The 27571-nt window shown below is 49.9% G+C and overlaps 1 protein-coding gene across 1 annotated transcript in view; it reads left to right on the top strand.

The window, feature by feature from the left end:
- The window catches only part of DNAH10 (dynein axonemal heavy chain 10), a 123332-nt gene that overhangs the window by 35789 nt on the left and 59972 nt on the right, over window positions 1-27571 (top strand). The window contains exons 21-39 of the mRNA XM_075996477.1: window positions 191-349; window positions 727-843; window positions 928-1030; window positions 3254-3432; window positions 7007-7218; window positions 9601-9754; window positions 10046-10279; window positions 11990-12112; window positions 14027-14260; window positions 15014-15237; window positions 16064-16333; window positions 16427-16610; window positions 17808-17942; window positions 18584-18736; window positions 21299-21487; window positions 23403-23549; window positions 24927-25118; window positions 25319-25437; window positions 26824-26982. Coding sequence (XP_075852592.1) covers window positions 191-349; window positions 727-843; window positions 928-1030; window positions 3254-3432; window positions 7007-7218; window positions 9601-9754; window positions 10046-10279; window positions 11990-12112; window positions 14027-14260; window positions 15014-15237; window positions 16064-16333; window positions 16427-16610; window positions 17808-17942; window positions 18584-18736; window positions 21299-21487; window positions 23403-23549; window positions 24927-25118; window positions 25319-25437; window positions 26824-26982 — 3287 coding nt within the window. The remainder of the gene's footprint in view (window positions 1-190; window positions 350-726; window positions 844-927; window positions 1031-3253; window positions 3433-7006; window positions 7219-9600; window positions 9755-10045; window positions 10280-11989; window positions 12113-14026; window positions 14261-15013; window positions 15238-16063; window positions 16334-16426; window positions 16611-17807; window positions 17943-18583; window positions 18737-21298; window positions 21488-23402; window positions 23550-24926; window positions 25119-25318; window positions 25438-26823; window positions 26983-27571) is intronic.

The raw sequence follows: 27571 nt of genomic DNA, 5'->3' as shown, positions 1-27571 counted from the left end.
TGAGGTTGCTGTGAGCTAGGCTGACGCCACAGCACTCTAGCCTGGGCAACAGAGTGAGACTGTCTCAAAAAACAAAACAAAACAAAACAAAAAACCCAAAACACTACTTTTCATAAAGGTTGGGCTTCAGTTGTACTATTAACTGTTTTTTTCTGTGTGTATTTAGTGTCCTTTGAACTTTCCTTTATAGCACTTGTCCAAAAACCTTAAGAAGAGCCCTAGTACCCTTGAGGATCTCAAGTTTGTCCTTGCCACAATTGCAGAAATTAGAAGTAAATCTTTAGTCATGGAGTTAAGATACAAGGATGTCCAGGAGCGATACCGCACCATGGCAATCTATAACCTTTTTGTAAGTGGACTTCTGTTTTCTCGTGCTTTTTACAGTTGGGGTGGCTGCTAAGACCCTTTTCAGAAATACTTCTCAAGTGCATGGCCATAGATAGGTTCGTTTATAAATAAATGACTTTAAGTAATAAGTTGTAAAGGTGAATTCTGGAACTGATGAATTACAATGCTTGAAATGAAAAGATCATAGGATCAGTTAAAGGAACAGCAAAAGCAGATCAGACACAACTGAATAGAACATTGATGAGCTGAAAGCTCAGGTCAAAGTATTAGAATGAACCACAGAAATAAAAGACAGGAGAGAATGTAAGATGCATGGAGTATTCTGGAGAAGGTCTAACATGTGGAATTACTTGTTTTTTTGGTTTTTTTTCTCATTAGCCTTCTGATGCAGAGAAAGAACTCGTTGAGAATATTGAGAACATGTGGTCCAGTCTGTTTAACGAGTCAGTGAATGTGGAACATTCTCTTGGGGGTATAAAGAGAACTTTCACAGAGGTACTTTTTAAATTTCGCTTTCCAAGTAAAGACGTTGAAAAATGTATTTGGGGGCTAAATTAATGTGACCTCGTTTTTTCTCAGATTACTCGAGGCGAAATAGCCAACTTCCGAGCTCTGATAGAGGAGTTTGCAAGACGTTTTTATAGCGAAGGGCCTGGTTCTGTTGGTGAGGAGCTCGATAAAGGTAAGAATATTCACGTTGGTCTTACTGAGCAGCTTGAGTACGTTTTGCTTAAGAATTTTTCACATGGTAGTAATATTCTCCAGGGATTAGAGCAGGGGTCCTCAAACTTTTTAAACAGGGGGCCAGTTCACTGGCCCTCAGACCGTTGGAGGGCCGGACTATAGTTTAAAAAAACTATGAACAAATTCCTATGCACACTGCACATATCTTATTTTGAAGTAAGAAAAACAAACGGGCAAAAACACCCTCATGTGGCCCATGGGCCGTAGTTTGATTAGGGGGTTGTGGGGTGGGTAAACTCACAACTAATGGACGCGGTGAGTGTTGTAGAGGGGAAGGGCCTGCCTCTAATGCTCGCTTGGGTGAGGCAGAGACATAAAATGTAACCAAAATGTTTGTGCCCTCATTAATACCCTGAAATAACAACACACACAAAAAAGAATTTTACAGGAAATGGTCATTGTGCTGTGATTTAAATATTTTTCCTCAAATACTTTTCTCTTGGGCAGTTTCAGTGGTTGCATATTTGAAAAGCCGGACCAATTCCTTCATTGCGTATGGAGCGCCTACTATGGGAAGGCGCTGGGGAAGGGGCTCTGGGACGGTGAGCACCCCCGCGGGGGGGAGGGGGAGATTTCTGCCGCAGATCCGGAACCTTAGGCACCCGCATCTGCCTTTGTAGATGCAGCCTGTGTCCTTCCCCGCGCTCGCTGCCTTTCTTCTGTTAGGTTTACCCTTGAGACTGAGGACCTTGGCTGCTTTATGCCTGTCCCCTGCTCTTCCAGTGACACAGGCTGAAAGAGCGATAGCATTAAAAATACCAGCATTCTTTTTTTTTTTTGAGACACAGTCTCGCTTTGTTGCCCAGGCTAGAGTGAGTGCCGTGGCATCAGCCTAGCTCACAGCAACCTCAAACTCCTGGGCTCAAGTGATCCTCCTGCCTCAGCCTCCCGAGTAGCTGGGACTACAGGCATGCGCCACCATGCCCGGCTGATTTTTTCTATATATATTAGTTGGCCAATTAATTTCTTTCTATTTATAGTAGAGACAGGGGTCTCACTCTTGCTCAGGCTGGTTTCCAACTCCTGACCTCGTGCAATCCGCCCGCCTCGGCCTCCCAGAGTGCTAGGATTATAGGCGTGAGTCACCGCGCCTAGCCTAGCATTCTTTATTCTAAAGAGAATTTGATAAATACCATGAGACTGGTAAAAAAAAAAAAACAAAACCCAAAGATTCCTGGGGATTCAAAAGAAACAGGACACTTCTATTTAGAGATGCTTAAAAAAGGCATCTTGAAAAGGTTGTGTGTATATATATTTTAAACTTGCTCTATGTATTGTTTTTTTTAAAATTTCATTTCAGAATATCAGGGGGGTACAAACACTTCGGTTACATGTATTGCCTTTGCACCACCTGAGTCAGAGCTACGAGTGTGTGCCCATCCCCCAGACAGTGCGCACTGCACCCATTAGGTGTGAATATACCCATCCCCTCCCCTCCAACCTGCCCGACACCCGATGAATGCTACTTCCATATATGCATGTAAGTGCTGATCAGTTAGTGAACTAAGAGTAGAACTACCATTTGATCCAGCAATCCCACTGCTGGGTATTTACCCAAAGGAAAAAAAGACATTGTATAAAAAAGACGCTGGCACTTGAATGTTTATAGCAGCACAGTTCACAATTGCAGAGATGTGGAAACAACCCAAGTGCCCATCCGCACATGAGTGGATTAACAGAAAGTGGTACGTGTGTACCATGGAGTACTACTCAGCCATGAAAACAATGGTGAAAAGGTTGCCTTTTGGGTGGGGGTTGTGAGTGGGATGTAGAGTGTCCAGAGTGTAGAACTGTGGAATAGAGCGTGTAGGAGAGCTGTCAGTGTGGTGACCAAGCTCTCACGCGGGGCAGCGAAGGATGGGTGACGGAGATCATCTCAGATCCCTTTAAAAAATAGCCTCATTTCTCGCATGCTGTGTCTGGGTGTGAGAACTAGACGGAACTTTCTAACTGGAGGTTAGAACCGGAGCCAGCAGATGCCCTTGGCCTTTTGATTTCCGTTGGAACGATGGTGTGATAAAGTCTGGCGACTCTACGTCTGTCTTTCCACGTGGCTTATGTGGATGGAACTATAGTTTGCGTACATTACTCATGACTTCGTGCTCAGTTTTGTGCCCCTGAAAGTCTTATTTATTTATTTGTCTTCATGTTTGCTTACCAGGAGTGGACCTTCTAGGCCAGTTCGAGAAGGAGCTGGCCAGACACGAGAAGAGCCGCCAGGAGCTGGCCAACGCTGAGAAGCTCTTCGACCTTCCCATCACGATGTACCCGGAGCTGCTCAAAGTGCAGAAGGAGATGAACGGCTTGAAGATGATTTACGAGCTCTACGGGAACCTGAAGGTGAGCGTCCCCGGCAGGCCCAGCGCCCCCGGGCAGCGTGGGGGTTAACGAGGCCCCGTGGACTTCCACGCCACCCTAGTGAAGGGCTTGGGTCAGATTTTGCAGAAATGCTCATTTCAGCTGCAGGGAGGGGACCAGGAAGGGACTGCCCGTGGGTGCAGGGTTTCCATCTGGGGTGTTGAAGAAGTTCCAGAACGAGGTAGATGTTGACGATAGTTGCCTAACATTGTGCATGTACTTGGTGCCATGGAATCGCACACTTTGAAACGGTTGAAACGGTCAGTTTTACCTTACATGTATTTCGCCACTGTCGTAAAAGGGAAAACCCTCTCTTTGGAGGTCAAGGGCTTGGTTAAGGTGCAGAGCAAGGGTTTGGCTGGAAGTGGAAATTAAAAGTAGCAAATATCATGTCATTTAGGTGCCTCTCTTTGGTAAATGTTCACCATCCATTCATTCATTCCTCTGTCGACTCAGTTCTTTATAGCTCAGCGCTGTGGGAGTGCGGGGCCGGGAAAGGAGTCGTGTCTGCCCGTCCTGCCCTCCTTATGCCCCGAGAAAGACTGACTGTGCTAGTCTGGGTTCTTGAGAAACAGAATCAATAGGAGATACATGCATCTGATGTCTCGGTCTGTTATCTGTGTGTGTGTGTGTGTGTGTGTGTGTGTGTGTGTGTGTGTGTGTGTGTAGGCTGAGGAGCTGCAAGCTCTGCAGTGGGCAAGCTGGAGCCCAGGGAGCCGGTGGTGTGAGCTCCAGTCTGAGCCAGGGACGCACGCAGGAGACCGATGTCCCGGGTGGCAGGCAGGCAGGCAGGCGGAGAGAGTAAATTCCCTCTCTGTCCTTTTGTTCCGCTCTGGCCGTCCACGGGTTGGCTGGCAGTCCCCTCTGTTGTCCGCTTCCCTCGCCTGCCACTTCCAGCATCAGTCTCATCCGGAGACGCTCACAGACACGCCCGGAACAGCATTTCGCTGAGTACCTGGGCACCCGGTGGCCCAGTCAAGCTGACACACGAACAAGCAACCACCTGCTGTGACACGCATAGAAATGAGGTGGACAGAGGGCCTCGGAGCCCAGGGGAGGAAGGAGGGTGGCCCAGGAGCTCTGCGAAAAAGGTGACGTGTGAGCGAGGCCCCGAATCTGAAGCAGGTGTTTGCCTGGTGCGGACGAGCTTTCGGGCACAGGGCCGGCGGGAGCGAAGACGCGAGAGGCGACCATGTGCTGTGCACCCTCGACCTTCCCTTCACACAGGTGTGGTGGCCACAGACCTGCCAGGCAGGCTCAGGAGGCAGCAGGGACATTGCAGGAAGGGGGCCGAGGAAGGGGCCAAGGCCCCCGTGCTGGCAGCAGGGAGGACGGCTTGCTTTTTAGGACAATTATAGAGGGAAGAAAGATGAGAAGATTCCAGAGAGGTGTTAGAGTTGGAAGTGGTGAGACTTTGTGACTGATTAGGCATGTGCACAATGGAAAAAAATTCATAAAGCGGAAAAATACACTCGATTTTTAAAAGAAAAGGCATCACATGATCTGAGAACAACCATGTGTATGAGCAACTAAGTGATTTTTTTTTTTTTTTTTTTTTTCTGAGACAGAGTCTCGCTTTGTTGCCCAGGCTAGAGTGAGTGCCGTGGCGTCAGCCTAGCTCACAGCAACCTCAAACTCCTGGGCTCAAGCAATCCTGCTGCCTCAGCCTCCCAAGTAGCTGGGACTACAGGCATTCGCCACCATGCCCGGCTAATTTTTTTTTTGTATATATATTAGTTGGCCAATTAATTTCTTTCTATTTATAGTAGAGACGGGGTCTCGCTCTTGCTCAGGCTGGTTTCGAACTCCTGACCTCGAGCAATCCGCCCGCCTCGGCCTCCCAGAGAGCTAGGATTACAGGCGTGAGCCACCGCGCCCGGCCAGCAACTAAGTGATTTTTAAAAAAGCTTAATTCGATACTGAGGTGGCCTCCAGTTGGGGACAGACGGCTTCATCTGTTGTCACGTGGGGCAGGCGGGGTGTGTGTTAGAGAAGCTCCCAGTGGGAGGCGTGGAAGCTGTTCTGATGGCTGCCGTCTCCCGGTGACTCAGAGGGCTGCCGGCAGGGAGGACGGGTGGAGGGTGGCTGTCGAGGAGAGCGGAGCAGGGGTGAGAGGGTGGTCTCGCTGGGGCCAGCGTTTCGGATCTGGGTTTAGACTGAGCTTGGGTGTCGCCATCCATCACAGTTGGCTGCCGGGTGTAGGCGCCGAGCACTCTTGGCTGTTGGGTGACCTGGCCAGGGTTGGGTTTGGCCGCGTGCATGCGTCGGGGGTGGGCGGAAGACAGGCGTTCTCATGACCGATTGGCTGTCCCGTATTTAGGGTTAGAAACTCTAAGAAAGGCCTTCATTTCTTTTAATGTGTCTGTCATTTGATTTTTGCACAAAGGAGGTAATGAATCATGGAAGTCATCTCAAAAGAAAAAAAATATCCAAAAACCCTTTGAGCTTTTTTATGTCTTTTGAGAAAACAAAGAAAGGAAGAGAAATAAAAAATATAAATGTGTCATAACATTATTTGTACTTTGTGTTAAAAAATACTGTAATTAGGGCTGGGTGCAGTGGCTCACGCCTGTAATCCCAGGACTCTGGGAGGCCGAGGTGGGAGGATCGCTTGAGGCCAGGAGTTTGAGACTAGCCTGGGCAACAGAGTGAGATCCTGTCTCTACAAAAAGCCTGGGTGACAGAGCATGACCGTTTCTTAGAAAAAAGCAAACTCTAAGTACATTTCATCAATTAATGCAATTTCCTGTCAAAATGTTTCATGATTCCAGCAATTTTATCAAGCCTAGATGTTATAGGTTGCCAATGCACACTATTTACAGTTGCAAATTTTACATAAGAAAGTAATTTTTTACATTAAATCTCAAAAAAATATAACACAGAAAGTCTTCTCTTCATTGGAATCAAGTAGGATCATGTTTATTCTTCCTAGTCTTAGGAAGTCTAACCTACTAGTCTGATGGTTAGTAGACAGATTCTTGGATTAGCAATCTAAACTGTAAACATTTTGTAACCTAAACTGCTTTTATCCGGAAAGAGAAGCAAGTTACGACAGTACCAAGTGATTCCCTCCTTTAACAAATGCTGTTATTTACTTCTCACTTTTGTCTTAAGGGAAGGAAGATGTAGTTTTAGATTCCACACATCCTCAGATACAGCATTGTTTTTTCGAGGGCTTAAGAAAGTTGGAATTCTTTTGTTTTTGTTTTAGATCCATGTAGTCAATCCTCCATTGGTGAACCTGAGGTGGTCGTGGATAGACGGGTAATAATATTTTATTTTATCTTAAGTTTGTTAGAGACAGAGTCTCACTCTGTTGCCCAGGCTAGAGTGCCGTGGCGTCAGCCTGGCTCACAGCAACCTCAAACTCCAGGGCTCAAGCCGTCGTCCTGCCTCAGCCTCCCAAAGTGCTAGGATTACAGGCGCGAGCTACCATACCCATAGGTAATAATATTTTCAAAGAGCTGAGCGTGACCAAGGTAAGAACTTGCGCTTCCTGTCGAGTGAGATTTCCCGAAGGGGTCTTGTTGATGGACTGATTCTTGTGCATTTCCAGGTTGCAAAGGAAGAGTGGTCTCAGACCCTCTGGGCCAACCTGAACGTGCAGTTTCTCCAGGAAGGAATTGAAGGTTTTCTCAAGTCTCTCAGAAAGCTGCCCCGGGCGGTCCGCGGCCTGTCGGTGGCCTACCATTTGGAAGTGAAAATGAAGGCGTTCAAAGACTCCATTCCTTTACTTCTCGACTTGAAACACGAGGCACTAAGAGACAGGTGTGTTTTGCCCCCTGCGAGCCGACGGGAAAGTGTGGAAGGAACTTTTAGTTTAAAACATGTCCCCTTAGGACCTCATCTCTGCTGAGATCTGGGGACAAGGAGCAAAGTTTCAGCAACGATGCTTTGCTGTGCATGTGTAAGAGACAGTTCTGGAATAGTCTTTCTATAAGATTTTTTAAAAAAGGATTCTTTTTTTAAAAAAAAAAATCCCTATCAGGTGTAAAGCAGCATTTGCAGTTGCTCATTTGAAGATTAGAAAATATATATTTATAGAAAGGGGCCTAGACCAGGCCTGTGCAGCAGAAATGTCATGAGAGTCAGGAGTGTCATGAGAATGACACATGTCATTTACGGTTTTCTAGCCACTACGTTAACAGCTCAAAATGAAACAGCTTCGATTAATTTTAAGAGTATATTTTCATGAACCCAATACATTCAAAACATCATTTCGGTATATAGCCGACACACAGACGGATGCCCAGGACATTCTACATTCTTCTTGGAAACTGCGTTGAGATCCGGGTTGTGTCTCACGCCCACGGCATCTGTAGCCTGGCCTTGGCACGTCTTGAGTATTCGACAGCCACGTGTGGCTCTTGGCTACCGCAGGGGACCGTGCGGGTCTCACTTGTCTTTGATGGAGTCGCCAGTGCTGCGGGGCGGCCGGGAGGGAGGGGACACCCACGCAGGCGTCTGTGGTTGTTTGGTTGTGGCCCCGCACAGATGGGGGTGAGCAGTCTTGTGAGCGACATTCTCTCTTCCTCTGTCACGTTTCCCAAAGTTGGTCGTCGAGTCAGGGAATGACATCAGTGGCTTCGTGTTACTTAGCGAGAAAGTCATTCTGTTTTCAGCTCCCTTCCGGTCCTTCTGTTTACATCACGAGGGGTCTCCCTTAAGTGCTCACCTGTCTTTAACACCTGTGGCACCTGTCTCTCCCTTTTGACAAGGAGCAGGCAGCCCTTAGGCCCTGTCCTGATGGGACGGGGGACACACCCACCTCTGTTCCGCTGATTGGCCTGGAGCCCTCGCTCCTCCCTTGGCGCACTTTACGTGTCTCCTCCGCAAAACTGAGCAGAAGGAAGCATTTTCTACCCAAAGGTCCCTTGTTTTATGATCTCATCACGCAGTGTTGCCCAAACTTTGGCCATTTCTCGCCAATTTTTGTCATACCCGAATATCCCTTACGCTGTCATGGCTTTATATTTTCATTTCTATCTGTTAATTGCCTTTTTACTTAAATGAATGTGTTTTAAAAGCAAACTTACACCACCACTGTAAATTAAGAACCAAAAGCTCTTGCCAGAAATAGAAACTAATTATAAAATAGAAAAATTAAAAAGAATTTCAGCTCAACACGGTCGCGTGTGTCCGGGCCGAAGGCCTGTCCTCCGGGAAAGGGGGCGGCAGCGGGGAGGCATTGAAGACGTAGCTGCGCCACGTGGAGACCTTCCCGCCTCATGGCCATCAAAAGGGCCGGGAAGGAAGGGCGGAGGGACCGTCCCTCCCTGGGTGACTCGGGGCTGCGGCGTGAGTCTGTGGGCCAGGGCTGTGACGCCTCCCCGTCAGCTCCTTTCTGCACACTGCGTGTGTTCACAGCAAACTCCGGGGGCCCAGCACCTGCTGCTCAGCCGCCCCGGCACGCCGCTGTCCCGCGCCACCGTGCGCTGCCTTCCCCTCGCCCCGCCTGTGCATGCCCACCGACATGGGGCAAACCCGCAGGCTCCGTTCAGACCTTAATAGAAGCAAAGTCGGGTCCAGTGCGAACTGCCCCTGCCGTGTCATGGACACGAGTCTGCTCTGAGGAGCCCGTGTGAGGTGGCCCTTCTGACTTTCCGTCACGCCATGGTTTCTTCTTCCCAGCACTCTGAAACCGCGTGCAGTCGTTTAATTCATAGATCTGCTTCATTGTCTGCTGGCTGTCTCCCCACGTAGGCGGCTACAGGCCTGGCCCCTTGGTCACCGTGCACCCCCTGCACCCCCCCCCCAGCACAGTCAGCGCGGTGAATGTTTATCAGCTGCACGACAGCTTGTAATTTACACCAGGTCCCCAGATAGGCCTGTGTAAGGAACGGTCCGACAGAGACTGAGACCGCTGGTTGGGACTGTGACACAAGCAGTTTCCAAAAATTAAAAGCCGTGTGTTTCATCAAATGACGGCGGAGACACCTGCATGCGGGATCTTGCTAGATGCAGTTCCCTGGGGTTAGCCAGTGGGACATTGGAAAATTTGGGGAATAAACCTCCAGTCACATCCTCATAGTCTAGAATGCTATTAAAGGGGTTTTCGTAATGGGATTTGCCCCGTGACTTAACTGAGAATCGTGAAATTGGTCACCGAACCTGGTCCGCACGTGGATTTTAACGCTGATGCGCTTGCAGGCACTGGAAAGAGCTGATGGAGAAAACGGGCGTCTTTTTTGAAACGACCGACACGTTCACCTTGGAGAATATGTTTGCGATGGAACTGCACAAGCACACGGACGTTCTCAAGGAGATTGTCACCGCGGCTATCAAGGAGGTCGCCATCGAGAAGGTGAGGCTGCGGCTGGACAGCAGCCTGCAGGAAACGTTGTTATTCAGAGAGAAAACCTATTTGCCCTCGTACCTGTTGCATTTGAGGGATAAAGAATTATGTGTTGTAGAAACAGGATTTCCGCCTCCGTGACTTTTTTTTTATTGCCTCTGTAGTTTTACTTTTCAGGAAACCGATCCAGGACTCCAGGCGAATTGCCGGCCAAAGGCAAGCAAAGGAGCTTGCTGTTGGGTTGGGTTTCTGTCTTTCCGATGTGTGTGTCTGAATCATTCTTTTTCCGTCCCTGACCAGGCTGTGAAGGAAATCCTGGACACGTGGGAAAACATGAAATTCACCGTGGTCAAGTATTACAAAGGCACGCAGGAGCGAGGCTACATTTTGGGCTCTGTTGATGAAATTATTCAGTCCCTTGATGACAACACTTTCAACCTGCAAAGCATCTCAGGAAGCAGATTCGTGGGGCCTTTTCTGCAAACTGTTCACAAATGGGAAAAAACCCTTTCTCTAATTGGGGAAATTATTGAGGTGAGAGAAAAGACCCTTCCCCCCCAAATGGATTAGAGCCAATTCACAGCAGGAAAGAACCTCTGTATGAGAATATTTTGTGCTTAGAAACGAATGATCCTCTTTCATACTTTTGTCTTGGTTTATTCTGGGGAGAGGAGTGCATGATTAGAGGAGTCAATCTGAGTTTTAATTTAGATGAACGATTTTTAGTTTCCAAGATTCCTAATTGGTTCTTTTTCGTATGTCCCTGTTCTTCTTTAATACCGTCCTGTTCTTGTTGCAAGGATGCTTTCACCTCCTTTATTACACAGAAAATTGTAAATAGATTTATTTTAAAGTCCTTTTCAGGTTTCTCTATACTTTTTTTCTCAGGCAAGAATTTTATTCCTTTTTGTGTCTGTCACCTGTCTCTCATGGTGGTGGGTTTTCCTCTGTGTGATTTTGATTGTCTTTAGTTCATCACACATAAAGTTTTTTCCTTGTCCTTGCATCACTTTGTCATCTACTTTTGCAGTCTGTCTAACCTGGTTGTCACACTGGGAAATACCACAGTGGTTTGGGGCCTTCTTACTTTGTGTACGATACTAGTGCATACCCTCTGTGAGCAACCTAGGCTCATTTCACCATTTTTGGGTGGCTGCCTTTTTTCCTGCCCAGACCACAGGCAAGCACCCTGTTCTGGCCGAAACCAGAGCTCTGGGTGGGCTGATGCCTGGCCTGGTTCACCTGCTGGAAGTGTGACTCTGGGCCAGGCCTTCCATCATGCCTGGGCTTCCTTGGCTTGCTTTTCTTTATAGAAGCTCTGATGTAGAATACACATACACCATTGCTGTTTTCTTTGCTAACTAAAATCATTTTTTTAATTGAGATGAAGTTTACAAAACATAAAATGAGCCATTTTAAAGCACACAATTCAGTGATATGTATGTAATACATTCACAATGTTGTGGAACCACCACCCATCGTTCCGGAACATTTCCATCAAGCCCAAAGAGAGCCCAGTGCCCATTAATCTGTCATTCCCTCCCCATAACCGCCCCCCCTGCAGCTCCTGGCAACCAACGGTCTGTTTTCTGTTTCTGTGGACTTACCTATTGTATTATAGATATTTCACGTCAATGGAGTCATACAATACGTGGACGTTTGGGTCTGGCTTTTTTTCGCTTAGCATAATGTTTTTGAGTTTCATCCACATACATCAGTACTTGATTATGGCCGGATAATATTTGATCGTATGGCTAGACCACCTTTTATCTGTCTGTCCATTGGTTGATGGGCATTTGGATAGTGTCCACCTTTTGGCTGTCGTGAGCTTTCGTGCGCAACGATTTATCAGAGTCCCTGTTTTCAAATCTTTCAGGTCTGTGCCTAGTCGCAGAACTGCAGGTCCCATGGTGCCCGGCTCACTTTTCTCGTGGCTTATGCATGGCCTGTGCGTGGTGGTTGTGGGTCACAGGGCTCTATCCACTGCTCATGACTAGAAGTTTCCTCCCTGTCTGGGGCTGGCATAGAGAGTTTTCTTTTGCTTTTGAGTGTGGCCATGTGGTTTTAAATATTTAGTTGTGTGTTCTCCGGCACCCCGTCCATCTGGGGTTGAGGGGGAGGGGGCCACGTGAGTCCTTCTGCCCGAGTCGATTGAGTCCATCTTCTGTCAAGGTGGGGCTTTGCGAGACATTCCCCAAGGCGCCAGTAACCTCTGCTGACATGAACGTTTTTGTGCATTCACAGATTTGGATGTTGGTTCAGAGGAAATGGATGTATCTCGAAAGCATTTTTATTGGCGGAGATATAAGGTCACAACTTCCGGATGAGGCAAAGAAGTTCGACAACATCGACAGAATCTTTAAAAGGGCAAGTGACTGGCGACTGTTTTGGTCATGCCAGGAGGACGGCGATCTGAGATATTTTTATCTTTGTGGTTGCATCTCGTGTTTTCTCCATTGGTAGTTTCCGAATTTTTTCTGTTATTGTTTATGACCTTAATCAGTTTAGTAGAAATTTCAGAGCTGGGCACGGTGGCTTGTGCCTGTAGTCCCAGCCACTCAGGAGGCTGAGGCAGGAGGATCCCTTGACGCCAGGAGTTTGAGGCTGCAGTGAGCTGTGACTGTACCACTGCGCTCCAGCCTGGGCGACAGAGCAAGACCCTGTTTCTAAAAATAGAAAGAAAATGTATGTTTGATATTTAGCAACTGGCATATTCCATTGAAACTTTTTCAATGTTTATTTTTATTACAAAAGTGATATTTGCTTGTTTAAAAAAATTTGAAAATGTAAAAGAGGAGGAAAAGTGGTTCTGTCACCTTCATGGGACCACTTTAACTTGTCAGTTTATTCCTTTTATCTTTTTGCTATGTGAATAGTTTTAGAAACATAATGATAATCATATCGTGTACAATTTTGTAACTTATATTTTATCTTAATATTGTGAGAAACATTTCATATTATGAAGCCATCCGAGAAAACATTTTAATGTCTTTATATACTGTTCCAGTGAGGGGGCTGACATTAGTTTAGTTGACTGTTCTCTAGTCATTTGACCTTTTGTTTCAACAGAATTCTCTGCCCTGCATAAATCCCGTGCAGGTTTGTGCCTAATGCTTCTTCCATATTTAGGATGGATATCTTAAGACAGGTCGTTGGAAGGCAAATTGCCCGGGAAAGGGAATGCTCATTTTAAAGCCCTTTCCAGACAGGGCTGTGGCAGTCGTCACTGCTGCCGCTCATTAGCGTGGCTGGATTTTAACCCAGCCCACCCCGCCTGCATGCCGGGGACTCTGCGTCAGTACTTGGCCCGGCTGTTGTGCAGTTCGGTTACAGGCGGGCAGGTCAGGTTTCCGTCCTCATGACCTGCTAGGGTTGATAATTGTTTCTTATCATTTGCATAAGCTCTTTTTTGAAAAACATAAAAAAAAAAATAACACAGCAAATATCAATTCATTTTAGAAGAATGTAGAAATTATTTAAAAAGCAAAAAAAAAAAAAAAAAAAAAAGCCAAGAAAAAAAAAGAAAAAAAATGCCTGCAACACCCCAGCCAGGACAGTCACTTTCACAGCTGAGCGGGTGGACTCTCGGAATGGCTATTCCTGTGTGGACGTATCGGTGCGTATCGATAATTAAGGGCTCCACAAAGCATCAGCATCCCTGCCAATATAATTGGCTCATTCCATTTAACATTTTTGACCTATTTCAATAAACGAGCAACTAATTTGGCCCTTACAGCAGATTATTATTTACCTGTTTCTCTGTTGTTGGACGTTTAGGCGAGTTCTTTCTTTTGTTTTCGTTTTGGTTTTTGGCCAGGCTAGAGAGTGCTGGAGTGCCCGCAGTACATGTGCAGGTCGTTCAAAGTGGAGCCTCGGGCTCGAGTCACGCAACAACTGCGGGCTGAGCGCCTGCTGTGTGCAGCGCTGGGTGGGTGGGAGGGAGGGACCCTCCGGGGAACAAAGCAGATGAAACCCCTTCACCGCGCAGCTGGCCTTGTAGTGGGAAGACGGGGAAAAAACCCCAACAAATACGTGAGTTGCGTGTCTAGTACGTTGGAAGGCGCTATCGGTGTGCTGGTGTAAAAATCTGATGGCTTTTGCCCATGGGTCCCCACCAGGCTGTGGCACTGGCGTTTGTCGGGCTTGCTCTCTGGTGTGCCTGGGCCCTGGCGGACGCCTGTTCCAGTGGCAAGAACGGTGACGCTGCTTACCTTGCACGGGGACGGCGACAGCGGCTCTGCCCACCACCTTGCGTGACGGCGCTCTTCTGTCCCCATGCAGATCATGGGCGAGACCCTGAAGGACCCCGTGATCAAGCGCTGCTGCGAGGCCCCGAACCGCCTGCACGACCTGCAGAACATCGGCGAGGGCCTGGAGAAGTGCCAGAAGAGCCTGAACGACTACCTGGACTCGAAGAGGAACGCTTTCCCGAGGTTCTTCTTCATCTCCGACGACGAGCTGCTCAGCATCTTGGGCAGCAGCGACCCGCTGTGCGTGCAGGAGCACATGATAAAGGTGGGCGCCGGCCCCGGAGGTTCAGGGCCGTGCATTGCTGCTGGAGTGTTCATCGGAGCCGGGAGCCTCGGTCTGGAATGACACCAGCCTCAGCTCTTTCTCCATACTCCAAAACCTTTTATTTATTTGTCTGTTTTTTTGAGAAACTAAAGAAATACAGAAATACACAAAGGCCAATATAATAAACAGAGAGGCAGTAGAGGGTGGTGGTTTCTTGAAGGGACTCTGGAAACAGATGGCCTGGGTTCAAATCCTGGCTCTCCACTGAGTTGCTGTGTGACCTTTGGCAAGTTACTTAACCTCTCTGAACATTGGTTTCCTCATCCGTAAATAGACATAACCCCCAAAGTTACCTGTTTCCCTGGAGTTGTTATAAAGATGGAATGAGTTAATATTTATAAAGGACTTAGCAAAAGTGCACACCTTTCAATGGTGGCTCAATAACCTTATCCACCACTAACCTCCAACGCCCCAGCCTGGGCTGTTTCCTTACTCTCCTTCCTCTGGCATGCGATCTGGTACCTATGTCTGGATCCCTCCCCATCCCACAGACCCCACACGGAGCCGGGTGAACGGAGGTGCCCGGCACCTGTCTGCGGAGCTCGGGCAGGCGGTGAACGAGCGACTGCGAGGTCGGCTGGCCCGTTGCCGTCGCTCGCGCCCGCAGCCCTGCCGTGGGAGGGAGCGCCGCGGGCCGTCTTGATCCCAGGACCCGCAGAAGTCTGACGGGGCGGCGCTGCCGCTGTGTTGCAGATGTACGACAACATCGCCTCGCTGAGGTTCCACGACGGGGACAGCGGGGAGAAGCTGGTGTCGGCGATGATCTCAGCGGAAGGCGAAGTCATGGAGTTCCGGAAGATCATCCGGGCCGAGGGCCGGGTGGAGGACTGGATGACGGCCGTGCTGAACGAGATGAGGAGGACCAACCGACTCATCACCAAGGAGGCGATTTTCAGATACTGCGAGGACAGAAGCAGGTGAGGCCGTGAGCGCGCACGTGGCGGGGCCAGCCCGGCGGCGGCAGGCGGATGGAGGTTAGGGGTGTGGAGGCCGGCCGGCATGCCAAAGGAGGCTTCCGCGGCGCTGCCTTTCAGTGACCGCCTGGTGCAGGCGCCCCGCAGCTCGTTGGGAATGCGAATTCCTGGGGTCCACCCCACACCTGCTCCCCGGAAGCTCTGAGAGCGGGCCCGGGAGAGCCAACAGTAACCGGGTGTGTAGTAGGGTCGATTATGTGTGTATACGGTTTCTCTAGAATATTTAATGAATTTTAATTAATCATTTCTTGAATTGAAAATGTGGCTTTTATGAAGATTGGGTTGGACCTGCGTGCGTTCACCTAGAGGCACATCCCTAAGGATTATTCAATGAGAAAAGCGAGGTGCAGAGTAACTCAGTCATGTGATGCATTTTTGGAGAAGCGCTGGTCATGACTCCTTCGCCTCCTATATCCATGTATAATTGATCAGGTCAGGCGATAAGGGAAGAAGCAGAGGGTGACGCTCAGGAAGTTATAACAAGGGCGTGGTCAAAGATTATGAAATTCTTTGTTGGAACGCTTTTACAATAAGCCCATAATACTAAGTCATTCTGAAAACCTATGCAGAAATATTTTACAATTTTACAGTATTTCTGTGCAGTCAGGTGGCTGCGGGACCTTCTTGGAGGCGGGTCGCTGGCCTGGCGTTTTACTATCCAGCCAGAGGAATCGTACTGTCATTTGTTTACCTAAACCTTTGCCGTGCTGTCCCCACGGGACTGTTTCCCGTGCGAGTCCTTGGATGGGGTGGTGCGCTTCTTCCGCAGAGTCGACTGGATGCTCCTGTACCAGGGCATGGTGGTGCTGGCCGCCAGCCAGGTGTGGTGGACCTGGGAGGTGGAGGACGTCTTCCGCAAGGTGCAGGAAGGGGAGAAGCAGGCCATGAAGAACTACGGCCGGAAAATGCACCGGCAGATCGACGAGCTGGTGACGCGCATCACGATGCCCTTGACCAAAAATGACAGGAAGAAATACAACACCGTCCTCATCATCGACGTGCACGCCAGAGACATCGTGGACTCCTTCATCAGAGGCAGGTGAGTGCCTCCCGGGCCACCTGCGCTTCACGACGCGCCCTTTGGTGGTTCTCTGGTCCCCGTCGGCCGACCCCCGCATTTCTCGCCACCCAGCATTCTCGAAGCCCGGGAGTTCGAGTGGGAGAGCCAGCTGCGGTTTTACTGGGACCGCGAGCCCGACGAGCTGAACATCCGGCAGTGCACGGGCACCTTCGGCTACGGCTACGAGTACATGGGCCTGAACGGGCGGCTGGTCATCACGCCCCTCACCGACCGCATCTACCTGACGCTCACCCAGGTGACCGTGGCCTGGCGCTCGCAGCTGCCGAGCTCGTCCCTTGGGGCTGTGCGCTTTCCCCTAGGCGTGACGGGGGCAGTGACTGGAATAGTTAGGGGAGACCAGGAGAAGATGTTCCATTCAGAATGTAACCTGATTGTCACCATGTGGGACTGGGATGTGAGTGTGCCTGTGAGGGCCATCACTGGGGACCATGGGGTGTCGCCCTCAGGGCAGGCACCGAACAGTTTGCATGGGCTGCTCAGTCCCTGGGTCACTGGTCCCTATATAACGGGGGGTCGGCAGAGGTCAGTGGGAGAATGCGGAGCTGTCAAAGGCGGTGTCGTCGGGGCCGAGAACACCATGCTTTTGCACGTTTGTGACAGCTCTTATTCCGATTCCAAGTGAACAGCCTTAGAAGACGGAGACAGTGTCTCCCTCCAGGACAGAGGGCAATGAAAATAATGTCGCTGTCCAGGCAGGGTTGGGGCAGGTGTGTGAGCAATGTCTGTGGCTCAGAGCCCCTGTGGTGCAGGGCGCACCTGGGCCCCTCCCCGCCTCGCCCGGGGGCCCCTCGGGGACGGGTGTGAACAGGAGGCCCACACTGTCTTCCGTGCTAGGGGTAACAAAGTCCTTCGTTTTGGGGGAAGAAAAAAAGGTGTGATCTTACCTGTAGGAGTCAGGGTTCTCCAAAGAAACAGAACCAGTAGGAGACGGTCTGTCTCTGTCTAGATAGTACATATTGTCTTGGTGGGCAGATATCTAGGCAGAGATTTACTACAAGGTGTTGACTGGCTTGATCATAGAGGATTAGTCCCACAGTCGCCGTCTGCAGGTGGGTGGTCAGTGCTGTAGATGGAAGGTCTGACTGTGGAGAACCACTGGGAGCCAGGAGCGCCCAGGGCAGGTGCCGATGTCCCAGCTCAGGCGGCCCGGCCGGGTCAGTCCAACCTGCCTCCATCCTTGTGTTCTTGGGTCGGACGAGGCCGCCCACGCCTGCTTCCTCAGTCCAACCCCCGCAGCACACCCGGGACAACATCTGGCCACCCGTCTGGGCATCCTGTAGGCCCGTCAGGTTGACCCATAGACTTAGTGATCACAGGTCCATATATATGCACACGCGCACACTCTGCACCTGTTGTCGCAGTAACGAATTGGGAAGTGACACCCGTTTCCTTCTGTGCGTCAGAAAACACGTTTCCCTCTGGCTTGCCGCAGGCCCTGTCCATGTATCTGGGCGGTGCCCCTGCCGGCCCGGCGGGCACCGGCAAGACTGAGACCACCAAGGACCTGGCGAAAGCCCTGGGCTTGCTCTGCGTCGTAACCAACTGCGGCGAAGGCATGGATTACAAAGTAAGGCCTCGTGGTCACCTCCGCCCTGTCTCGGGGGGCAGAGGGGGTAAAGTGGGACACGGCAGGAAGGCATCTCACCTCACTGTGACGTGGTGACCGACAGCTGCAGGAATGTGCTAGAAAGCCTCTGACCAGAACGGTCCCAGAACCGAAATGTGTGTGCGCAAGGATTCCGCTTTGTCAGCAGCGTGTAGAGCAGGTGCCCCAGACCTCCGAGCCTATTGGGGTCGGGTAGCTCATGTAAACGAGTGAAGCAGCCGGCAGAGGCAATAGGGAGTGGCGGGGTCTGTGGCCAAGTGGAGGAGAACAGTGCTCTAAAAGGGGGGTTGCTCTTCAGCTTCCATTACTTATCCCTACTTGGGAAAGAGGTCCCCGCACTGCTAGACTTTACAGCAAATTTCGAGAGAAGCCAGAAGTCTGGCCTTTTACAGGGAAATCTTGATTTGTGAAATCCCGAGTGGGAGCTGGCCCATGAGAGGGGCCTGGAGGTCTTGCCAGAAGGATCCACCCGTGGGTGGCTGGCTGGCTGCTTCTCTGTCAGCCCGACCCTCTACGGTTTGATTTAGAAAGTGTATCCACCAACGCGTGGCCTGCGGTCCTAAAGACGAGCACCGCCCGCCCCGCCGTCTCTCTCCCTGCAGGCCGTGGGGAAGATCTTCTCCGGCCTCGCGCAGTGCGGGGCTTGGGGCTGCTTTGACGAGTTCAACCGGATCGACGCCTCCGTGCTCTCGGTCATCTCGTCTCAGATCCAGACGATCCGGAACGCTCTGATGCATCAGTTAACCACATTCCAGGTGAGGACAAGCGGGGAGCCCGCCGGGGTCAGCTCCCCAGGGCGGACACTTGCCCGCTGCCTGCGAAGCACAGGCGGTGTGGAGCTGGCATCCCAGACCAGACTTCCTGGAGACGATGGGTCAGAGTGCTGTCTTCCAGTGGAGTTGGTTGCGGTTCCCCAAATTATCATCACTGATGATTAATGGTTTTGGTTTTTTATTGCAAAATATTAAGGGGGTACAAATGTTTGAGGTTACCTGGATCGCTTTTGTAATGCTCGAGTCCTGGCTGGAGGTGTGCCTGTCACCCACATAGTGCTCGCAGTACCCCTTACGTTGGCGTGCTCCCTACCTGCTTGCTGTCCACTGAGGGCCACTTCCCTCTGTGCACAGGTGTGCTCATTGGTTAGGTCCAGTTTAATAGTGCCTACCCGCGGTGTTTGTTCTCCCATTCTTCAGAGATTTGATTAAAGATTTTAATAGTCCAAGGACTTCAAACTAATTCCAGACATATAACTAATAGTTATAGACAGGTAAGACGGTGTTCTCAAATAAGTGATGTGCAGGACCCCCTATAACGGAAAAAAAATATTCTTGGTGACTTCCCAAGTTTGAAAAGACCTGATTTAAAAAGTTAATGTTCTATTTAGTCACATTATCACAATGAACAAGAAATTTTGACTTCATACCTTATAAAGTTATGGCATTATTATGAGTAGGATTTTTAATGTTGTTACCAAAGTGAGAAAGCAAATTGAAAACAAATTTTTGGTCAGCCGGGCATGGTGGCTCACGCCTGTCATGCTAGCACTTTGGGAGGCCAAGGCAGGAGGATTGCTTGAGGCCAGGAGTTCAAGACCAGTTCAAGACCACAAGAGCAAGAGTTTCTACAAAAAAATAGAAAAGCTAGCTGGGCGTGGTGGCACATACCTATAGTCTCAACTACTCACTCCTGGAATCCCAGCTCTTTGGGAGGCTGAGGCAGGAGGATCACTTGAGCCCAGGTGTTTGAGGCTACAGTGAGCTATGATCATGCTACTGCACCCCAGCCTGGGTGACAGAGCAAGACTCTGTCTCCATCAATCAATCAAATAAAACAATTTTTTTTTTTTGAATTCACCAATCTCTGTCCATGGATACGTTTGCAGACTCGAGTTTGAGAGGTCTGCATTAAATTACATCAGATTAAGCTGGATCGGAATTTGGAGAAACACAACCTTAATATATAATTTATGTAGCCCAGACAGAAGTGGGTCCTTTGACAACACAGGACCAGGGTGACTGGGCTATTTCCCCGCACTGGGGCCCTCCACGGTCCCTATGTGCTCCCTTCCCCGCCCCCACTTCGGTCCTTGCTCCTGCCTGCTCTGCACGCTGGTCACCTCATGCCACTCCCCCTGCAGTCACAGCATACCCTGTGACACCATATTCGTCCCTGTCCATCTGGAATTGTCCTTTCTTTCCCTTCACTGGAGAACTCCTACACATCCTCCAGAGCCCCACTGGGGGGTTCAGATTCAAAATTGAGCTTGAGCCCGTGGCCCTGGCATCCCACCTGCTTTCTCTGCAGACCTTGTCAGGGGTCACTGTCAAGAGATTATGTAAACTGAATACTGTTAAATATATTCTGGATCCCAGTAAAGGTTCTGGATACATTTCCGTTAAATTAGTCCCTCTGAAATACGTTAGGGCTCGAGGGGGAGGGAGATGGAACTGGTGATGCCGTGGGTTCCGTGGGTTCCGGGAGCAGCGGGCGTCTGCTCTTCCCGGGGGGCCGTCTGGGCCTCGGGGGACACGGAGGAGGGTGAGGATGGCCCCAGTGGGGACCTGGGAACAAGACAGTGGCTTGTTTTGGGGAGTACCAGCTGCCTGCCGGGCGGCCTTCTTGCCGGCGACGCAGCCCGTGCCCCGTACAAATAGCAAGTCCTGGTGGAGGAAGAGGAGAAATAGAAAAGTTCACCAAGAGGCCATCGGGACTCAACCGTGGCTGCAGAGGCCAAGAATACGGGGCTGTCTGCAGGTGGCGGTTGCCTGGGGCAACCGGGGAGGCAGAGACAGGTGTCCTGAAGGCGGCTCAGCTGGAATTAATGTGGGGAGGGTTGATCGCAGTGAGCGTGGCGCCCACGCGGGGCGGAGACGAGTGGGAAAGATTTCACAAGTGAGAGGAACGGGACCCGGTGCGTGCCCGTGCGAGGTGGCCGCCGGGCGTCTCCTGTGCTGTCTCGTTCAGTCGCCACCACCATGCGGGAAAGGCGTCTGAGACTCAGGGTAAGTGACCTGTCGGGGGTCACACAGCGCCTCGTGCCAGCCCCAGGCTCACGCTTTCCCAGCCTCGGCCACTTCTCCCATGGGGAGACCCTGGGTTCAGATCAGAGTTTGGGGCTCCCCCCTCCCTCCAAGAACACCAGGGCCTTCAGCAAGCGGGGGCGGGTGTTCTGTGTTTAACACCTGGGAAGGGGAGGAGCTAAATGGTGTCCTCTGCCTCCTCCCCTGATGATTGATCTCCAGGTGGCTCGCCCAAGGCCCCCTTGACCCGGGGTGGGCCGGCCGCACGACCCTCCCTGCTTTCTTCCTGTCCTGCAGTTTGAAGGGCAGGAGATCGCGCTGGACTCCCGGATGGGCATCTTCATCACCATGAACCCCGGCTACGCGGGCCGCACGGAGCTGCCCGAGTCGGTGAAGGCCCTGTTCAGGCCGGTGGTGGTGATCGTGCCGGACCTGCAGCAGATCTGCGAGATCATGCTCTTCTCCGAGGGCTTCCTCGGGGCCAAGGTGGGCTCCGCTTCCAGGCCGGGGCGCGGGGCCGGGGGCGCTGCGTGGCTCTTCAAGTATTTTTTTGCTTTGTTTCTCTCCCTACCACTTCTTATTAAGCTCTTTTTAAATTCCGGAATAATTAAAGTTGCACAAGGGGTCGCAAGAACAGTAACATACGTGCCCCTTCCCCATGGTGACATCTTACACGTCCGTGGTCTGGCCTCAAAACCAGGGAAATGACCTTGGCTGGAATGCCATCACCTCAGCTACTGACTGTAGTTGGATTTCACCAGGTCTCACGCTCTCTCTCTCTCTCTCTGGAGCGTGCATTCAGCTGTGTGACAATTTATCACACGTGCGCCCTTCCATCGCCACAAAGAAACTCCCTTATTGTCACCCCTTAATAGTCACACCCTTGCCAAATAACGCCCGCCAGCCGCCCAGCTGTTCCCCAGTCACTAATTGCGTCACTTCCAGAATGGTCTGTGCCTGGAAGCATCGCAGGTGACCCTTGCGAGGGGCGGCTTTCACTCAGCAGAACACCCTTGAGAGTACGCGATTCAAAAAAAAATTTTTGATGACTTTTATCCTCTGCAAAATGTCTGTAAAAGTATGCACATGGATTTTTCCAGAAGGTTGATACAAAACAGAGAATGCTTTTACCATAAAGGGTTGTCATGTTGCTTTCCTGCAATATATATTTTATTGGAAGCCCCTGCTGCCTGTTGTGGGGAATTCGAGGCAGTGGGATGAGCGCTCTTGTTCTGACTTTTTATGGCTGAGATTCCCACGCCTGCCTCAGGGACCAGTGGGCTTTGAATCCTTGGTGCAGCCTGGGTGGCCGACTCATCCTCAAAAATAGTCACACCAGGCCAGGCGCGGTGGCTCACGCCTGTAATCCTAGCACTCTGGGAGGCCGAGGCAGGTGGATTGCTCGAGGTCAGGAGTTCGAAACCAGCCCAAGCAAGAGCGAGACCCCGTCTCTGCTATAAATAGAAAGAAATTTTTTTTTTTTGTTTTTTTTTTTTTTGGTTTTTGAGACAGAGTCTCGTTTGTTGCCCAGGCTAGAGTGAGTGCTGTGGCATCAGCCTAGCTCACAGCAACCTCAAACTCCTGGGCTCAAGCGATCCTACTGGCTCAGCTTCCCGAGTAGCTGGGACTACAGGCACGCGCCACCATGCCCGGCTAATTTTATATATATATATTAGTTGGCCAATTAATTTCTTTCTATTTTTATAGTAGAGACAGGGTCTCGCTCAGGCTGGTTTTGAACTCCTGACCTTGAGCAATCCGCCCGCCTCGGCCTCCCAGAGTGCTAGGATTACAAGCGTGAGCCACCACGCCCGGCCAATAGAAAGAAATTAATTGGCCAACTAATACATATAGAAAAAATTAGCTGGGCATGGTGGCACATGCCTGTAGTCCCAGCTACTCGGGAGGCTGAGGCAGAAGGATTGCTTGAGCCCAGGAGATTGAGGTTGCTGTGAGCTAGGCTGATGCCACGGCACTCACTCTAGCCCAGGCAACAAAGGGAAACTCTGTCTCAAAAAAAAAAAAAAAAAAAAAAAAAAAAAAAAGTCACACCTTTTAATAGTGGCTTATGTCAAAATAAACAAGCATATATTTGGAGTGTGATTACTACGGCGGTTTCTGTTCTTTAAATCAAGGTGGTTAAGAGTGTTCCCCAGCTTGGGAAGAGAGTCATCAAATTCTGGTAAGGCAGGTGTTTCTTTTAAATTAGTTCCCAGTCTGCCGTGGTTAAAAACGAAGGGCCCACCTGGAGTTTCTGGGCGTGAGGACCGGATTCGCTTATGCATAGAGCAGCTTCCCTGGAGCACTCGCGCCCATTTTCTCAATCCGTGCAGCCACGTTCTGCCGCTTCTGCATCAGTTGCTTTGGTTTGATGTTTTCCCCTTTACCTTCTGTCAAAAAGACGCTGGCGAAAAAGATGACCGTCCTGTACAAGCTGGCCCGGGAGCAGCTCTCCAAGCAGCATCACTACGATTTCGGACTCAGGGCCCTGAAATCTGTGCTGGTGATGGCTGGCGAGCTGAAGAGAGGCTCCTCTGACCTCAGGGAGGTAGGGGCCATGTGCTGGAACATTCTTTGGTTTCATCTAGATCGTGTGCATAGGATAAATACTGGGGTGAAGGTGAGGGGTGCGGTCAGTACTCCAGCTGGAAGGTTTGTGGGTTTCTTTGGAGACAGGGTGTTGCTGTGTTGCCCAGGCTGAAGTGCAGTGGTGCAGTCACAGCTCACCGTAGCCTCTGACTCCTGGGCTAGAGCGATCCTCCTGCCTCGGCCTCCCAAAGTGCTGGGATCACAGGTGTGAGCCACCAACCCCAGCCTCGACTGCAAGTTTTAAGTTTTATTTTTTATTTTTTATTTTTTTTAACTAAATAGGTAATTCAGGTAAAGTTTTAAGTTTTAGTGGTCACTTCATTTAGCTGTCTGGCTTTTGTGTGGTCTCCTACCCATTATATCATTTACTTCTAATTAGACTTAGTACCTTCAGGCTAAATTTAATGTTGTTTTTCCAGTACCAAAGTTTATGATGCTTCAATAGTAATAGTCTGTAACCTCAGGATGGGGGGGGGAATGGTGGGGCCAAACAAAATTCTTGTGAAAGCATAAATATGAGTGTGTTCATTTTTTCTTTGCAATAAAAGCGAGAGGAGGCTGGGCACGGTGGCTCATGCCTGTAATCCTAGCACTCTGGGAGGCCGAGGCGGGCAGATTGCTGGAGGTCAGGAGTTTGAAACCAGCCTGAGCAAGAGCGATACCTTGTCTCTACTATAAATAGAAATAAATTAATTGGCCAACTAATATATATAGAAAAAATTAGCCAGGCATGGTGGTGCATGCCTGTAGTCCCAGCAACTCAGGAGGCTGAGGCAGCAGGATCGCTTGAGCCCAGGACTTGGAGGTTGCTGTGAGCGAGGCTGACACCATGGCACTCACTCTAGCCTGGGCAACAAAGCGAGACTCTATCTCAAAAAAAAAAAAAAAAAAAAAGAAAAGGCAAGAGGGATGATTGGATGATTGTGGTGTTTTTACTCGGAAGCGTAGGCTCACCCAGTGCCATTCTGCGGCCTTGCTTGTTTCAGTGGCTGCCCTGTTTTATTTTAAATTTTATATCTTATACTTCACTTTTATGTGTTTCATTTTAGATTTTTATTTTCATATATAAAACATTTTTAATTTTGAAAAATATGAAATTTTACATTTAACATAAATTTCGTTTTATAAAGTTTTATAGTCTACATACAATTTTTTAATAAAAGTTTTATATATAATTTTAACATAAAAGTTAAAAGCGTATATAATTTCTCTATTTACTATCAATTTATGTACCAAATATGTGTCATAATTTTTAAAATACATAAAGCTTCGCTTTACACCGTGTAAGAGGGTTCCCAGGCTGGAGCCTGGCAACCCCGTGTCTCGCTCCCCCCAGGACGTGGTGCTGATGAGGGCCCTCCGGGACATGAACCTGCCCAAGTTTGTGTTTGAGGACGTGCCTCTCTTCCTCGGCCTGATTTCCGACCTGTTCCCGGGGCTCGACTGCCCGCGGGTCCGCTACCCCGACTTCAACGACGCCGTGGAGCACGTGCTGGAGGAGAACGGCTACGTGGTGCTGCCCGTGCAGGTGGGGGCGATAAAGATGTCTCGGACTGATGGTGGCCGCAGTTGCACAGCCCTGTAGCTGTGCTGGAAGCCACTGACCTGTACACGCCACATGGCGAACCGTGCGCTAGGTGAACTGTATCTCAACCAAACTGTGTGTGTGTGTGTGTGTTTTTTTTTTAAAGATGAGTTTTAACCCAGCTGCCGATGCTTGTCCCGCAGGTGGATAAAGTGGTTCAGATGTTCGAGACCATGCTGACCCGCCACACGACAATGGTGGTGGGGCCCACGGGCGGGGGCAAGTCCGTGGTCATTAACACCCTGTGTCAGGCCCAGACCAGGTGAGTGTGGCCCCGTGTCGGGGCCCGGTTGCTGCCCGGTGGTTCACGGGAGACGTTTGGTGGCCGCATTCCCACGTCCCACTGTGCTCTCTGATTTCCTGGGAGGGTGAACTTGTCCTAAACACCCTCGTAACACTCAGAGTGTCTTTGCTTGTTTCACTGCTGAGTTAGTTAGCAGATTTTAGAAAGCAAAAGAGCAACCCTTTGGTGTGTCAGATGGTGTTAGGTTGGTTTGTGAAATGAGAATTTCACAAACTACCTTGTAAGGATATTTTGAAATGAATGTAAGTCACATTTGGTGTCCAGAGCGCTTCTTTACAGTCAAGGCCACCCTGTGCAACGCCACCGTGGTATCCAAGTGGCCAGAAAATGTCCCCTCCTTAGACTGTCTATTATCATGGGCCCTGCAGGGGCAATTCTGCCTGAAGGAGGAAGTGACCTCACATACCAGTGTGGACTAGCAGAGCCCTACAGGGGACGGACAGCCTGTGCCGAAAGTGGGTGTCCTGACCTCCCCTACGCAGCGACTAGATTCCAGACATGCTTCAGCGGTTGCCGGCAGCCCAGCAAAGTTCTAAATCAAGCCTTATCATTTTTGTGGCTTTCACATTTCTAGGTAGTCTATATAGTCTAATGAGTGACTGTCATTTCTTCTTAGTTCTTCAAATGTTTCACGTGAGAAAACCAGTGGGCGGTGGCCTTCTGCCCTTAAGTGGGCTGTGCTCAGTCATCCTGCATTTCATTACTTAATTCATTTATAGATAATTTACACAGCTATCACATACATATGTGTGTATATGCAGTATGATATGCATATTATTATTTCTTTGTTAATTATGAACTGTGGTTTTGCATGACGTTTAGTTTTCTTTAGGTGAGTTGATGACGTGGTTAGTGTTGCGGGATTTCCAGGCATCAGGGTGGGAGCACACTGTCTCCCCGATTCGTGACATCGGCAACACCGAGCAGATCCCGCCCTGTGAATAAAGGGGATGGGATGTTCACAGTTCAAAGGCTTGTGATGTCATCCGGGACGACTGAGTATTATCTCTTACACACCATTAATTATGGAATATTTACATAAGTGTCATATATGTGAATATGTATGAATATGAAATATACATGAAAGTTAGCTGCTTGGCGTCCTTCACAGGCAAAGCTGTGTTTGCATTTGTGTTGGGGCCACATTGTTGGTGAAACGTGGTCCTGTACATTTAGTGTAAACCACGAACAGCGAAGGGGAGGCCCGGTGGAGAGTTCATGTGGATTGTGTTTTAAATTTTGGGCTGGATCCGGAACATCTAATTCCTCGCATAGGCAGCCCAGGCTGATTTGCTGATGTATTTGGTTTGCCCAAACCGTGGCTGAAGACTCTCTTTGTTCTAGGCTTGGGATAACGACCAAGTTGTACATCCTGAACCCCAAAGCTGTGAGCGTCATAGAGCTCTATGGCATCCTGGACCCCACCACCCGCGACTGGACCGATGGGGTGTTGTCGAACATCTTCAGGGAAATCAACAGGCCGACGGATAAGAAGGAGCGAAAGTGAGTGTTTTTGTAGGCAGGTAAGAGCCGGGGTTAGCTGATATTGATTAGTGAAGCATCACAGATCGTAGCAACACTAAGTGCACGAGTACGTTGTAGTTTCGTGTTTGGACTCGAGCAGACTTAGAGTCCCATCCTGGGGTCTCCTCTTACGAAGTGCCAGGGTACCAACTTAGTGCTTTTTATATATGATCTTAGTTCATTCTCCTCGACAGCGCGATGTGGTAGGTAGCAGGACTGTCCCCAGCTCCCATGGGGGAAACTGAGGCCTAGAGGAAGGAGGTAAGAAACTTGCCTGAGGCCAGGGATTTGGACCTGGACTGTGTGACTTTGAGCACTCAAGTGCAGCCAGACTGTCGGCAGGCCAGCGAAGGAACGGCAGGTCCTAGGCAGTGCTGGGACCTGGGTCAGGTCTTTTCCCGCCTGCGAGGCTGCTGGCCCTGTCACCTGCTGTGCAGGGCGGTGAGGCCCAGCATGGAAGTGCTCTGTGGGCACAGCGCCGAAAAGCCTTCAGTTGTTCCTGTGATACCTCCTGGTAAACTCAGGAACAGTCCTGATTTTATGTTCTAGTCAAATCCCATTAATAATA

Source organism: Microcebus murinus, chromosome 22, assembly GCF_040939455.1.
Source record: "Microcebus murinus isolate Inina chromosome 22, M.murinus_Inina_mat1.0, whole genome shotgun sequence".
NCBI lineage: Eukaryota > Metazoa > Chordata > Mammalia > Primates > Cheirogaleidae > Microcebus > Microcebus murinus.
This window is presented reverse-complemented; position numbering and strand designations above follow the sequence as displayed.